Source organism: Cydia pomonella, chromosome 20 (genome assembly GCF_033807575.1).
Source record: "Cydia pomonella isolate Wapato2018A chromosome 20, ilCydPomo1, whole genome shotgun sequence".
Taxonomy (NCBI): Eukaryota; Metazoa; Arthropoda; class Insecta; order Lepidoptera; family Tortricidae; genus Cydia; species Cydia pomonella.
In genome coordinates, this window is record NC_084722.1 from 2,447,072 (window position 1) to 2,459,951 (window position 12,880).

The window sequence follows — 12,880 nt, forward strand, 5'->3', positions numbered from 1 at the left end:
TTTTGATCTTTTTCAGTTTTTTGCTTGTAAAGTTCGAGTGTCGACAGAAAATATGTAATCGTGATGAAAATTGATATTTGAGGATTCGAAAGATACCTTAACATGAATTCGTATTCAGTTTTAAAAAAAGGCCGCCATTTTGAATTTCTTTATTTTTGGTATAATCATGTTAAAAATTCAAAAACGCTTTTCCACCAGTGTCTGATCTACCAAACTTTGCTGAACAATCCAAGAAAACTTTTATCTCGTAAGGCTCCCAAAATGTATGCACACCTCCTGGAATGGACTGAACTCTGATTACACGCATTTACGACCAAATGAAGGTATTACAACGATTTCCGAATTAATACCACAAAACGTTTTTTTATGGATCTAATTTTATAATAAAAAATCCGTTTATTTAAAACAATGTAAATGTAATTTGAATGTTAGAATTTAGAGGTAACATTCTTTTCTATAAAAAGAAAAAAAAAATCCATTAATTAATTTTGCAACGATATATAAGCCTTTATCCGTGAAATTTTTATTCGTAATCGATTTTGTGTCATAAAATTTCTAAATTGTTATTATTACGAGTAGTTTTTTATTAGAATAACAATACGTCATTCAAATTGCTTATTATGTTAATAACAAGATTGCCAGATATGTGACATCGCACCAGGGGGTTTCTAAATGTGTGTGATGTGTGTGTGTGTGTGTGTGAATGTGTGTGTGTGGGAGAGGTAAAAAAATCGTGTGGTGTAATTAATGGATGACCCCTTATGGGTCAGGCAAGAAACTACGAAGTAAATAACCATGGTTATTACTGTTATACCTGCAGCTGGTGCGGGTGGGGCTGCGGCGGCGAGGCGGTGGGCGGCGCGTGGTTGAGGTAGGCCACGTGGTGGTGGTGGTGGTGCTGCCCGCCCCCGGGGCCCATCAGCGGGCACAGCACCTGTGGGGCCGTCCACATGTTATCCGGGTACAATTTGTTGCACAAACAAATGGCTGTCAATACTATCTTCTATCTAAAAGATTTACTATACTTCGTTGTTTTAGCATTATAAAAAAGGTAAGCGATTTTGACGTGTCTTTTTATTGAATAATAAAACTTTTTAACAAAAAAATATAACCGACTTCAGAAATTACCAAAAGCGCCATTCATGTACCTATAACATTTGAAGAGTTCCCTCGATTTCTCCTAGATCCCATTATCAGACCCCGACTTGGTGCCAACGGGACCATCTCGGGGTTATACCCGTTCGATTAAAAAAAAAAAAATTAAAATCGATTCACGATTCTCGGAGATATCGAGTAACATACATACAAAAAAAATATTCAGTCGAATTGGGAACCTCCTCCATTTTAGAAGTCTGTTAAAAATAAATCACGGCAATTATGTGACAATTATTAATCATAATACAGTCGCCATCAGATATTTCGAAGCAGCCAAGGTGTCCAAATATATCTGAGCAAGACTAAATTTCAATAAATTTTGCCCATTGCAAATGCCATTTTAATCATAACTAGGTATTGCAATGGGAAAAAAATCTGAACACGGTTTTTTTCAATAATTTCTTTGCACAGGTCCAGTCGAAAATATCTGATCGCACAAAATGTCAAACGTATCTAAACAATTAGGGCGTTCACAAAGATAGGCACATTACAGCAAAATATACCTTTACAGTACATATGGTGCTACTTTACCGCACTAGTGCGAAAATTAGCATATTACGTTACTGTGTCCAACATTTAAAGGGTACCTTATGTACTGTAAAACGTTTTACGTAATTCGAAAATTTCCTATTTTTTGCACTTGTATCGTAATGTACTATTAGCTTTTGCATTAAGGTTAAATAAGATAATGCAGGCTGAACACACTATAAAGTGAATATAGTATTGGCTGCTTCGAAATATGTGATGGCGACTGTACGATCATTTACTTTCTTTTACTTTGATAAGTATTAAAAAAGCGTTCTTCAATTAAAAGACATGTCAAGATTTAAAAAAAATGCAACTATAATTTAATATCTAATCCTGACTTTTTTATCAATTTTGTTCTTAAATGAATGGTAAGTTGAAGAAATTGAGGCAATCAAAAAAGTATCATTATAAGCCAAATATTAGATATACAAGGTGCTCGCGAGGAAACGGAAAAAAAATTACCACGTATTCCTGAGGTCATGAGAAGGAAAAAATCTTATAGAAATTTAAGTCAATTCCGCCAAAAAAATTTTTTTTTTACTTTTTGAAAAGGACATGTTCATTTTATAGACTAATATGAATTGGTACATTTTTTTTAACCGACTTCAAGATTTCAAAAGGAGGAAGTTATCAATTCGGTTGGTATGTTTTTTTAATGTTTTTACTTCATATATCCGTCATTTCTGAACCGATTTTGAAAATTATTTCGTAAAAACTAGTCTATTCGATGTGTTCCTTGTCATTTTGATATCTGTCAATAAGGACGTCTAGACTAGGTCCTATAGTGCATATGCACTGAAATACAATTTTTTTATGGAATTAAAGTTAAAAAAAGTTTATATGAAATTTTTGTTTTAACATAATAAATATATATAAATAACAAATATTTCCGTTTCCTCGCGGGCACCTTGTATAGATAAGTTATTTATTAGGCAAATAAACGAGTATATACTGACCTGGAAAGGCGGCTGCTGGTAGTGGTGGTGCGGATGCGGGTGCGGGTGCGGGTGGGGATGCGGATGCGGCTGCATGGGGTGCGTGTGGGAGTGCGAGTGCGCGTGCGAGTGCGGCGTGTGCGCGGGGGAGGGCGGCGGGTAGAGCGCGGGGGAGGCGGCCGCGGGGGAGGGCGCGGGCGGCGCGTACTCCGGCATGCTCATGCTGCCCATGGAGCCCATGGACGGCATGGACGACACGCCGCCGCCGTGGTACATGCGCACTTGGAAGTTCGGCTGCAACAAATTATATATCTTAGTATACATGTATACAATGTCGTGGCCAGCGGTGGCAGCATGGTCATTCTTATCACCTATCACTATTCCCGCCACTTTGTCAGACATGGTGACAAATGTTAAAGAGCCGACCATCTTAGCCCTACAGATCTTACAACTGATCATTTCATGATGTGGCAGTCATTTCATTAAACTAAATGAAAATATTTTCAAGAAGTCATTTAATTTGTTCTAATAGTATAGTTATCTTAGGCCAACTTGCACCATCTCATTAACCCAGGGTTGGGCGGTTAAATTGTACTGGTAACCATGGTAACTCGAAATCTAACCGGTTATCCCCGGGTTAGTGAAATGGTGCAAGTGGGCATTAGCCTGCCAGACCAGAAAAATATCTCGCATAATGACTGTTAGGGACACTTGCACCATCTCAGTAATCCGGGGTTAGGGGTCATCCATTAATTACATCACACGTTTAGGGGGAGGGAGGGGGTCAACAAAATGTGACATGTTGTGACAAGGGGGAGGGAGGAGTCACAAACTTTGTGACGTCATTTTAATTGTCTCTCTCGTTGTCATTTTTTCGCTGTGCACTTAAATAACATAACGAGTTATTGGAACGATAATAATTTTTATTCGTTCAATTTTCTTTATAAATCGGTTTTGTGTTATAAAATTACTAATATCTCTTTTATCAAAAATATTTTGAATATATATTAATAATACCTAATTCGATTTGCCAATTTTTTTGTAAACAAGATTACTAAAATTGTGACGTCACATCAGGGGGGGAGGGGTTTACCAAATGTGACCAAGTGTGACAAAAAGGGGGGGAGGGGTCAAAAAACCTCAAAATTTGTGTGATGTAATTAATGGATGAACCCTTAGTCGGTTAAACCTGAACTTTCCATGGTTACAAGAACAATGTGACACTGGGTTAATACTTTAACCAATTAACCCCGGGTTAGCCGTTTGTTCTATTATACTCAACCACCATTACATACAAATGAAAGAAACAGACACATAAAAGTGCAAGTTACAGTATCACAGATCTAAACCGGTAACACCGATACAATTGACTGCTTTTGACAAGAGTTGCCGGTACTTATAAAATTGTACTTTACCAGAGGGCAAAATAAGCCCTTAAGTTTTTTTTTTTTTTTTAATACTACGTCGGTGGCAAACAAGCATACGGCCTGCCTGATGGTAAGCAGTCTCCGTAGCCTATGTACACCTGCAATTCCAGAGGAGTTACATGCGCGTTGCCGACCCTAACCCCACCCCCCTCGTTGAGCTCTGGCAACCTTACTCACCGGCAGGAACACAACACTATGAGTAGGGTCAAGTGTTATTTGGCTGCGGTTTTCTGTAAGGTGGAGGTACTTCCCCAGTTGGGCTCTGCTCTAGATCTGGAATGACATCTGCTGTGCTTTGCCCTACCACACAAGGCGAGATGACATTCACATTGCCCATACCTCTCTTTTGGACGTAGTTTAAGGACATACCCGGGTCCGAATTGCATATACTAGGGAAAAATTCGACCCATGACGCCGTGACCCTGATGGCCGAGCGGTTTTAAGACATTTGCCGCGATAGCAGAGGACGCTGGTTCGATTCCAGCCTCGGGCACTGGAGGCCTTGGTCACTTTCTTATTCTTTCGTATATGACATTTATTTCGGTTTGTAACATTTTGACGTAAGTCGGGCTTAACCATACTCTGTATCAAATATTAAACATTTATTCAGCAAATAGGCCACAGGGGCACTTTTGCATGTCCATTTTTACAAACAATAAAAACTACAAAAAACAATTACAAATATGGAATCAATGAAATAATATATACTTTATTAGAGATGTATACTGTCTCTAAATGTCAAATTACACAAAAAAAAACTATGATAAAAAAATAAAACCAACAAATACTAAAATTCTTTAGAGATGTATATTAAGTCTCTAAGTGTCAGAGATAAAATAAAAAAAAGATATTAAACTATCCTTAGAGATGTAAAGGGCCTCCAAGGCTTGACTTTTATTTAAATACCTAAAAATACAGAGTATAGATGTAACACCGCAAGTGAATTCACTCGCCAACAAACCGCATAAGCACTTTGGCAAGTAACTTTAAAATTAATTATGTATTTTGAAAAAAAAAAAACTCACCATATGTTGGTAATGGAGCGCCGGTTGCTGCTGATGATGTGGAGGTGGGTAGACGGCCGGCACAAAAGGCTGCATGGGGGCTGGCGTCAGCAGTGGCTGTCCGGTCGCTGCCGCCACGCCCACGCCGCTGCCCACGCCAACTGGGGAACAAATTCATGTTAATAGGAAGAAGGATCTGTATGACTTCGATAGATCGGTAGGACAGTGACATTCTCAAGCAAAAGGTACCACATCGTGGCTTACCATAAGGACTTGCACGAATAACCTGAGCGTCCTTATGGCAAACGACAATGTGGTGCCTTTTGCTTGAGAACGTCACAAGTAATTGGAGCAATCCATATTTTAGTATTTGAGATTTAAAACGGCCATTTTTAATAAGTTGATAACAGTTTATTTTTTAATTTGGATTTAGGATTACGAGTTGACGGTGTTTTTTTTCATTCAGTTACCATTTTATAGAGTTTATAGAACGGGATTATAGAAATGCAGTACAGCTAGCTTACGGGGCTCCCCGCGTTTTTCGTCGATTTATGACTAGTTTGTGTCGTTACTCCTACATTTGCACTATAGATAGAATTATAAGACAAACGGCTATCGGTTTTTCAATCTTTTATCTCCATTCTGGTCTGCCGGATTTTGAAAGAAATGAACACTTTTTTTTTTTTACATTGTCTAAAAAAACACTTTTTTCGTTACTTGATTGCTGTGAAGGATTTTACATATACGAAATGTACACATTTGGGTTCGTCTTTGACGTCACTAAAAACTGGTCAAAATCTGGCAGACCAGAATGAAGAAGAAAAGAAAGAAAGAAAGATTGAAGAAGATCCATAGTGCAAATGTAGGAGTAACAACTCAAAACTAGTCAAAAATCGATGTAGTCCGCGGGGAGCCCCTTAAGTTCATGATGGTACATACCTTTCCGGAAGTTCCTCTGCGGCTGCGCGGGCAGCGGGCCGTGCTGCCCCGCGCCGCCCGCCACCGCCGCGCCGCCCCCCATGGCCCCGTACGCCAGCTGCAAGTACCACATACCCTTAGCATTTCTAGCAGATAAGGCACATACGTATAGATCGTGTCATCCACGATGACGCGCAGATTTTTCAAATCTAACCTTTAGTAAAATGAGATTACGAGTTAAGGTATGCGTCGTCGTGAATCACACGATCTACACAGGCTTGTAAACATGTTGAACGAATGTAACACTGGTCATTAGTGTGGTGCGGATTTAAATTGTAAAACATCGTGTCGTTATAATGATACAATTTTTTTTTTTTACCACAGCAGCTGCTAAATGCTCTCTTGATTGTTCAAAAACTGATGAAGTTGCATTTTATCCACGTGTGGGCAAAGTAATCAGATGCAAATTTTGAGTTGTTTACTTATGTTGGCTGGTAGAATTGACTTATAAATAATTTCGAATGATGAATATTTAATATTTGGATTTGATTTGGTTTGATATAATATAGATAGTATTTTCGTCGCACTGGTATGGTGAAAATTTTTGTGTTTCACTCGGTAACATTTGTTTAACCCTAGTAACTTGAAACCCTCGCAACTTTAAGATTCCACTTTTCGAACCCCTCGCTATGCAATTTTGGAATCTTTCGCTTGCTCGGGTATCAATACTAGCACGAGCGGTTAAACAACAATTTTGCCCCCTTGTGAAACAAAGAACTATTATAGGTACGTTTGCACATATGGATGGCCACAATGTATATTCGTTTAAAAACATTTAACATTATTATTCATCGCGTTTAAGGTTTTTTTTTTTATATTCTCTACTCTATTAGATACTATAAATATCTGTAACGCTTGATAGTTGCTGCATACCAGATAATTTGAACTATAACTGTGAAAATATACCTGTGATAATTTATGACATTAATGAGACATGCATGATGCAATTTCATCAAAAAATCAAATCAGATAAGACTTTGACATTGCATAAGGTACCTCACAGACCCCACGTGTGCCACATTCAACTTTACAGCAATGCCACAAGGTCTATAATTGATTGTATTCAAGATCAGATTATACAATACATTTTGCGTGTATTACATTAATCTTACAAAAATGTACTAAGTTCCATAAATTGATTGAACGATTGGGTACAATAGAAAGACTATACTCTCGATATGAGTTTAAGGTCGCGAATACTTCACTATAGATAACACATTGGTGACCTGATTATTAACTCCCCGATGATTAGATTATTATTCTATTATATCCGTTTGTGCGTTTGTGTTATTAACTTATTATTTTCTTTATAATAGGTAAGTTGATTAATCTTGAGAAGGATTAGCTTGGGGGATATATTTTTTTTAAAGAAAGAAATAAATATTATAGGAAAATTCATACACAAATTGACTAAGTCCCACGGTAAGCCAAGAAGGCTTGTGTTGTGGGTACTCAGAAAACGATATATATAATATACAAATACGTAAATACATAGAAAACATCCATGACTCAGGAACAAATATCTGTGTTCATCACACAAATACATGCCCTTACCGGGATTCGAACCCAGGACCAATTAATACCCACAAGGCTAGACCGGTCGTCAAAATAACTAAAATCACTTTGTTTCAAAATTGTTTTAAATAACGGTAGCGGTGGCGGCCTAGTGGTTATGACGTCCTACTTTCAATCCGGAGGTCGCGGGTTCAAATTTTGGCTCGTACCAATGAGTTTTTCGGAACTTATGTACGGAATATCATTTGATATTCACCACTAGCTATTCGGTGAAAGAAAATATCGTGAGGAAATCCGCGAAGAAATTCTAAGTTGTATGTGAAGTCCCCAACCCGCATTGGGCTAGTGTGGGGACTATAGCCCAAACCCTCTAGAATATGAGAGGAGACCTGTGCCCAGCAGTGGGACGTATATAGGCTAAATTATTTATTTGTTTAGAACGATAATGATAAGTAGAAGCAGGCAACCAACATAGTGTTTTCAATAAACGGTGTTAATCCAATGCATTTATTAATTTCGTTGTATTTACATATGCATGCTGCCATTCAGCTTATGTATGTAATTATGATAGTCTGTGTATATACACCGTGTTTTTCCTGAATTCCGTTAACTCCGGGGGTAAGTATAATAAATAATTTACTTATGTATTCGTGCAAAAACAATACTGTGCTATTGAATATATCAATAAAATTACATACCTAAAATACCAAGTAAAACCGTATCAAAACCCAAGTATGACTAGCACGATTAAGCCTGACTTTTGCTCCCAGATAGCCCAGTCACTCAATATACTTCGTGACCGGTGGTCGTTCAACATGTGGTACTTCTGGTTAGGTGCATTCTTCGTGTTTCTCAAGATCTATAATAGATTGACTTCAGGAATATGTTACTCTGAATCTGTGATGACGGGGAAAGTGGTGATCGTTACGGGTGCGAACAGTGGTATAGGGTTCCAGACGGCTATGGAGATAGCCAAGAGAGGGGCTAAGGTGATATTAGCGTGTAGGGATGACGTAAAAGGGAGGCGTGCTGAAGCATCAATAAGAAAGGTTTCGAAGAATAATTTAGTTAGATATGAATATTTGGATTTAAGCTCGCTAGCTTCTATAAGAAAGTTCGTGGATGAGTTTAAACAGAACGAAGCTAAATTGGATGTTTTGATTAACAACGCTGGAGCCAGCGGTATGGGGGGAATGAAAACTGCAGATGGCATAGTGAGAGATATGCAGGTGAACCATTTCGGGCCGTTTTTGCTGACAATTCTTCTTGTGCCGTGGCTGAAAAAGGGTGCTCCTAGCAGAATTGTCAACGTGTCATCTTACTTCCATAGATTCGGGACGATTGAGGACATAAATGAAGAAGGAAGGTATAGTTTCTACAGGATATATGCTAATAGTAAATTCTGTAATGTTTTATTTAGCAATGAGTTGGCAAGGAGATTGGAAGATACCGATGTAGCGGTGAACAGTTTGAACCCAGGGCAGGTTAATACATCTTTTTATAAGAATGCTAAGTTCTTGGAGAAATTAAGAAGTATGGTGCTTTTCACGTTCTTCAAGAGTCCCTGGGAAGGTGCGCAGACGTCTATATTCCTGGCGATTTCTGACGACTGTGATTTCATGACGGGGAAGTACTTTATGGACTGCGAGGAAAGTAAGATGTCGTTCAAGGCCACGGATGAGGAGGAGGCCATGAGACTGTGGAAGATGTCTGAAGAACTAGTGAAGCTGAAGCCGGAGGAAGCTATTTGAGTTAGCGTTTGTGATCTATAGAAAAATAACCAACAGAATGGCGCAATAACATCGCAGGTTGGATTTTGATAGCACTAGATGGCGTAACGTGCCTTGTACATTATGCGATGATGCAAGATTGTCAAGGGTAAAATTTTAACAATTAAGACAACTTAGATAACACTCAACGCGGTATCCAAGTCAGCTGTCTAACTAAATCTTACTATAGTGGTACACTTTGTGTGTATTCATTTTTCTATGATTTTACTGTGCACCAATTAACCGATTCGAGATTGAGGAATCATAATGGTATTTCATGACAAATAGATGTAAGGGCAATAGAGTGGTATCAGTGGTCAGAATTGTTTTTGCAGATTTTATTATCAACATTTGGATGCCCTCATAATTTTATAACTTGATAATAAGGGAGATTACGATAAAATGTAGAAAAATTGTTTCGGTAAATTACCATGTAATGCTATTTTGTAACTGTTAAATGTTTTATATACTATGTATATTTATTTATGTATTATTTATTAAATAATTCTTATAAAAAACTTTTTGTTTTTATTTGCTTAACGATTTTAATCGGGTATTTGACTACTAGTAAACTTCTTTTTTCGAACTGACAAAACGATATGCCACTATGGGATTTATATGAAACACTAGCAAAGGACGTCATGGTTGAGTTACCTACTCTTTATAGTTCTATACGATTTATAAAATATAAATTGTGTCTAAAAATAACTGCTGTCTACGTTTATCTATTAATGCTTTGGTGTTTTATTTCATGCATGGTGTAAAATAATTTATACTAAATACATACAGTCGACATTACTATTCGGCCCGATTTAATTATGAACATAACATCAACAATTATATCATCAATATATTATCAATTTATTATGTAATTGAGTTAAGATCAAACACAAACAACGAAATTAAAATATATTTAATTTATTGGAATAAATACCTGTTTAAAATAATATAGATCTAATATTTTACCAAAAAACGCCTTAAGCCTTAAATGCAATAATAACTAATCAATATAACTAGGAAACAATTTAAATTATTTGGTCAAATACTACTTTGGCGGATTTAACACCTGCAGAGCTAAGATGGTTGGATGGCTTTTTATCATTTGTCACCATACCTGTCACGTTCTAACAAGTACGTGAGCGCGAAAGTGACGGGCATAGAGACAGGTGATAATAACCGCCGCTGGGGCCCATTTCTCGCTCGGTATTAGTGTAATATTATGAATGTGTTGCCATGGTAACCCATTTAACAGTTCAATATTAGTCTAATACCGTTTAAGAAATGGGCCCCTGGAGACGCCTTGTCTGTCATTTTCTGTACAAAATAGTCTGCCAATTTTTGAGGGGGAGCGGCACGTCAAAACAATAACACTTGACCCTACTCATAGTGTTGTGTTCCTGCCGGTGAGTAAGGTTGCCAGAGCTCAACGAGGGGGGGGGTGGGGTTAGGGTCGGCAACGCGCATGTAACTTCTCTGGAGTTGCAGGTATACATAGGCTACGGAGACTGCTTACTATCAGGCAGGCCGTATGCTTGTTTGCCATCGACGTAGTATAAAAAAAAATACAACGTACAACTGTATTATAGGGGTTCCCACCCCTATAGGGGGTTAAAAACTGGAAAAAATCGTCATACGTAATAAATGAATGGCGCCTTATTTCTAAGTATTGTGTTAACTATTATAGGCATTTTGTTAAATACAAAATGATAACTGTAATGTAATGATTTAATGAATCTGTTAAAGATCCGTCAGACTTCGTACAGTAAAGCTTAATCGACCTTTGCTCTGCGGACGCGTGGAGTCTTATCACAGCGTATCAATTCACGTGGTGGTATGACTGTGGCAAAATTCTGATAAATCGGGTGTGTGAAGATCAAATGACGTCAGACATAATAACTTATTATTATGTGATATAGCTCCTTCCATAGTAACGAAATGGAAGTATTTGTTAGTTAAAACTTACTTCTTAATGCTATCAAACGACAAATATTAGGAAAAACACGGCAAACAGATTAGTGACATCAAAATAAAGCTAAAAGTGAGGCAAAGGCGTCTATATAATATTTGTAATCTTTATCTAGTTATTTCTGAATTGTCATTGAACCAGAGCAGCTCAAAAAAGTACTTACTTATTGTAAAAATATCTCTTAAAAAAAATATTACATCTTTCATATTTTTATAAACGTTCAATAAATCATTTTACACAAATTTATATTAAACAAAATACGTTGTCGATAATACGATGTCGAAGCAAAAAGTCCTGTCAGAAGTGGGATTCGAACCCACGCCCACAGAAGTGGACTGCGACCTGAACGCAGCGCCTTAGACCGCTCGGCCATCCTGACTTCTCCCGACAAAACGAAATTAACCACAGCTTGCTAACGGCTCGCTCTTGAAATATATCAGTAGTCAAACGAACAGCGAACAGAACAAGAATTTTCGTGTTGGAGATTAAATTGTAATCTAAATTATAATCTGACATAACTAAGTATAATATAGTTGGCAATACAAGGAAAAAAAATCTCCTAAGGCTCCCAAATGTATACACATACACACCTCCTGGGGTGGAACAAAATCGGATTAAACTCTTTTAGGACCAAATGAAAGTATTAAAATGATTTCCAACTTGCTGGGAATGAATCCGCAAAACTATTTTTGTATCTAATTTGATTAGCTTAGCCCTTAACTATGAAAAATATTCCATTATTTTTGTTAAATAGTTTTATTATGGTGCATTCACTAGTGTAAATTCTGGAAACACGTGAAATTTCATAAACAATCTCTCCAAACAGGTGAAATATATATTTTAACCGAATTTATAACGGACACTTTTAGTACAGAGACCGACTCATACAGGCTAATTTTTTAATAACCTACAATATTAGTACCAACCCCATAGTAGAAGTTGCTCAGTATGACCTATAAAATCATATCATATCGTACAGATTATATGTACATTTCCGGGAGTCTGGTTGCAGAAGTGTTGTGATTCAAGAACCTATAAAAACGCTAAAAATTGCACGCAGAACAAACATTTGAGGAAAGTAATTGATCTGGAACCACGAAATTCACTATTGACAATACATCTCTCCTCAGCTAACTTCTTGATTATGCTCACTATTCGATCTCTTGAAAGTTCACGATAATCGCCCGGGAGAGTCGATAATGATCAGTGATCGGAACTATGGGAGTAAAACTTTAACAAAACTTGTTAAGCGGACATAAAATAGTGCATACAGCCCTAAAAATATTCATGTCCATAGAGGGATAGGAATAGTATAGTACTTACAGCCATAAAAATATTTACATTTATAGATATTCGAATATGTTTAAGGCTATAAGCACTCTTTTTACGTCCGCTTGATAAGTTTTGTTAAAGTTTTACTCCCATAGTTCCGATCATTGATAATGATTGACGTAATCCATATTTTTTTGCCTCAAACATTTGTTCATTGAAACGAGTTGGTTAGTAAGGCACGCGCAAGATTTGAGGAGTAACTACTCCAGGTTCACTCGTTGTGTTATGTCATAAGCCACTGCACACGGTTACGTACACAAGTGCACTTCAA

General features: G+C 37.3%; 2 protein-coding genes and 1 non-coding gene across 3 annotated transcripts in view; 1 reads left to right on the top strand and 2 right to left on the bottom strand.

Annotated features, from left to right (window-relative positions):
* LOC133529298 (ataxin-2 homolog) overlaps positions 1–12,880 on the bottom strand; it is an 88,854-nt gene that overhangs the window by 408 nt on the left and 75,566 nt on the right. The window contains exons 39-42 of the mRNA XM_061866995.1: positions 5,989–6,085; positions 5,071–5,210; positions 2,640–2,912; positions 815–934 (exon numbers count right to left, since the gene is read on the bottom strand). Of these exons, the coding sequence (XP_061722979.1) occupies positions 815–934; positions 2,640–2,912; positions 5,071–5,210; positions 5,989–6,085 (630 nt within the window). The remainder of the gene's footprint in view (positions 1–814; positions 935–2,639; positions 2,913–5,070; positions 5,211–5,988; positions 6,086–12,880) is intronic.
* Positions 8,195–9,960, top strand: LOC133528987 (retinol dehydrogenase 12-like). Its single transcript, XM_061866539.1, has one exon. It carries the CDS (start codon positions 8,277–8,279, stop codon positions 9,291–9,293), a length of 1,017 nt encoding a protein of 338 aa, XP_061722523.1. The 5' UTR covers positions 8,195–8,276; the 3' UTR covers positions 9,294–9,960.
* On the bottom strand, positions 11,573–11,656 carry Trnal-cag (transfer RNA leucine (anticodon CAG)). Its single transcript has one exon. It is a non-coding gene; the product is annotated as a tRNA-Leu (tRNA).

Coding starts and splice junctions, on each gene's coding strand:
- LOC133528987 (XM_061866539.1), top strand. CDS start 8,277: ATGACTAGCACGATTAAGCCTGACTTTTGCTCCCAGATAGCCCAGTCA.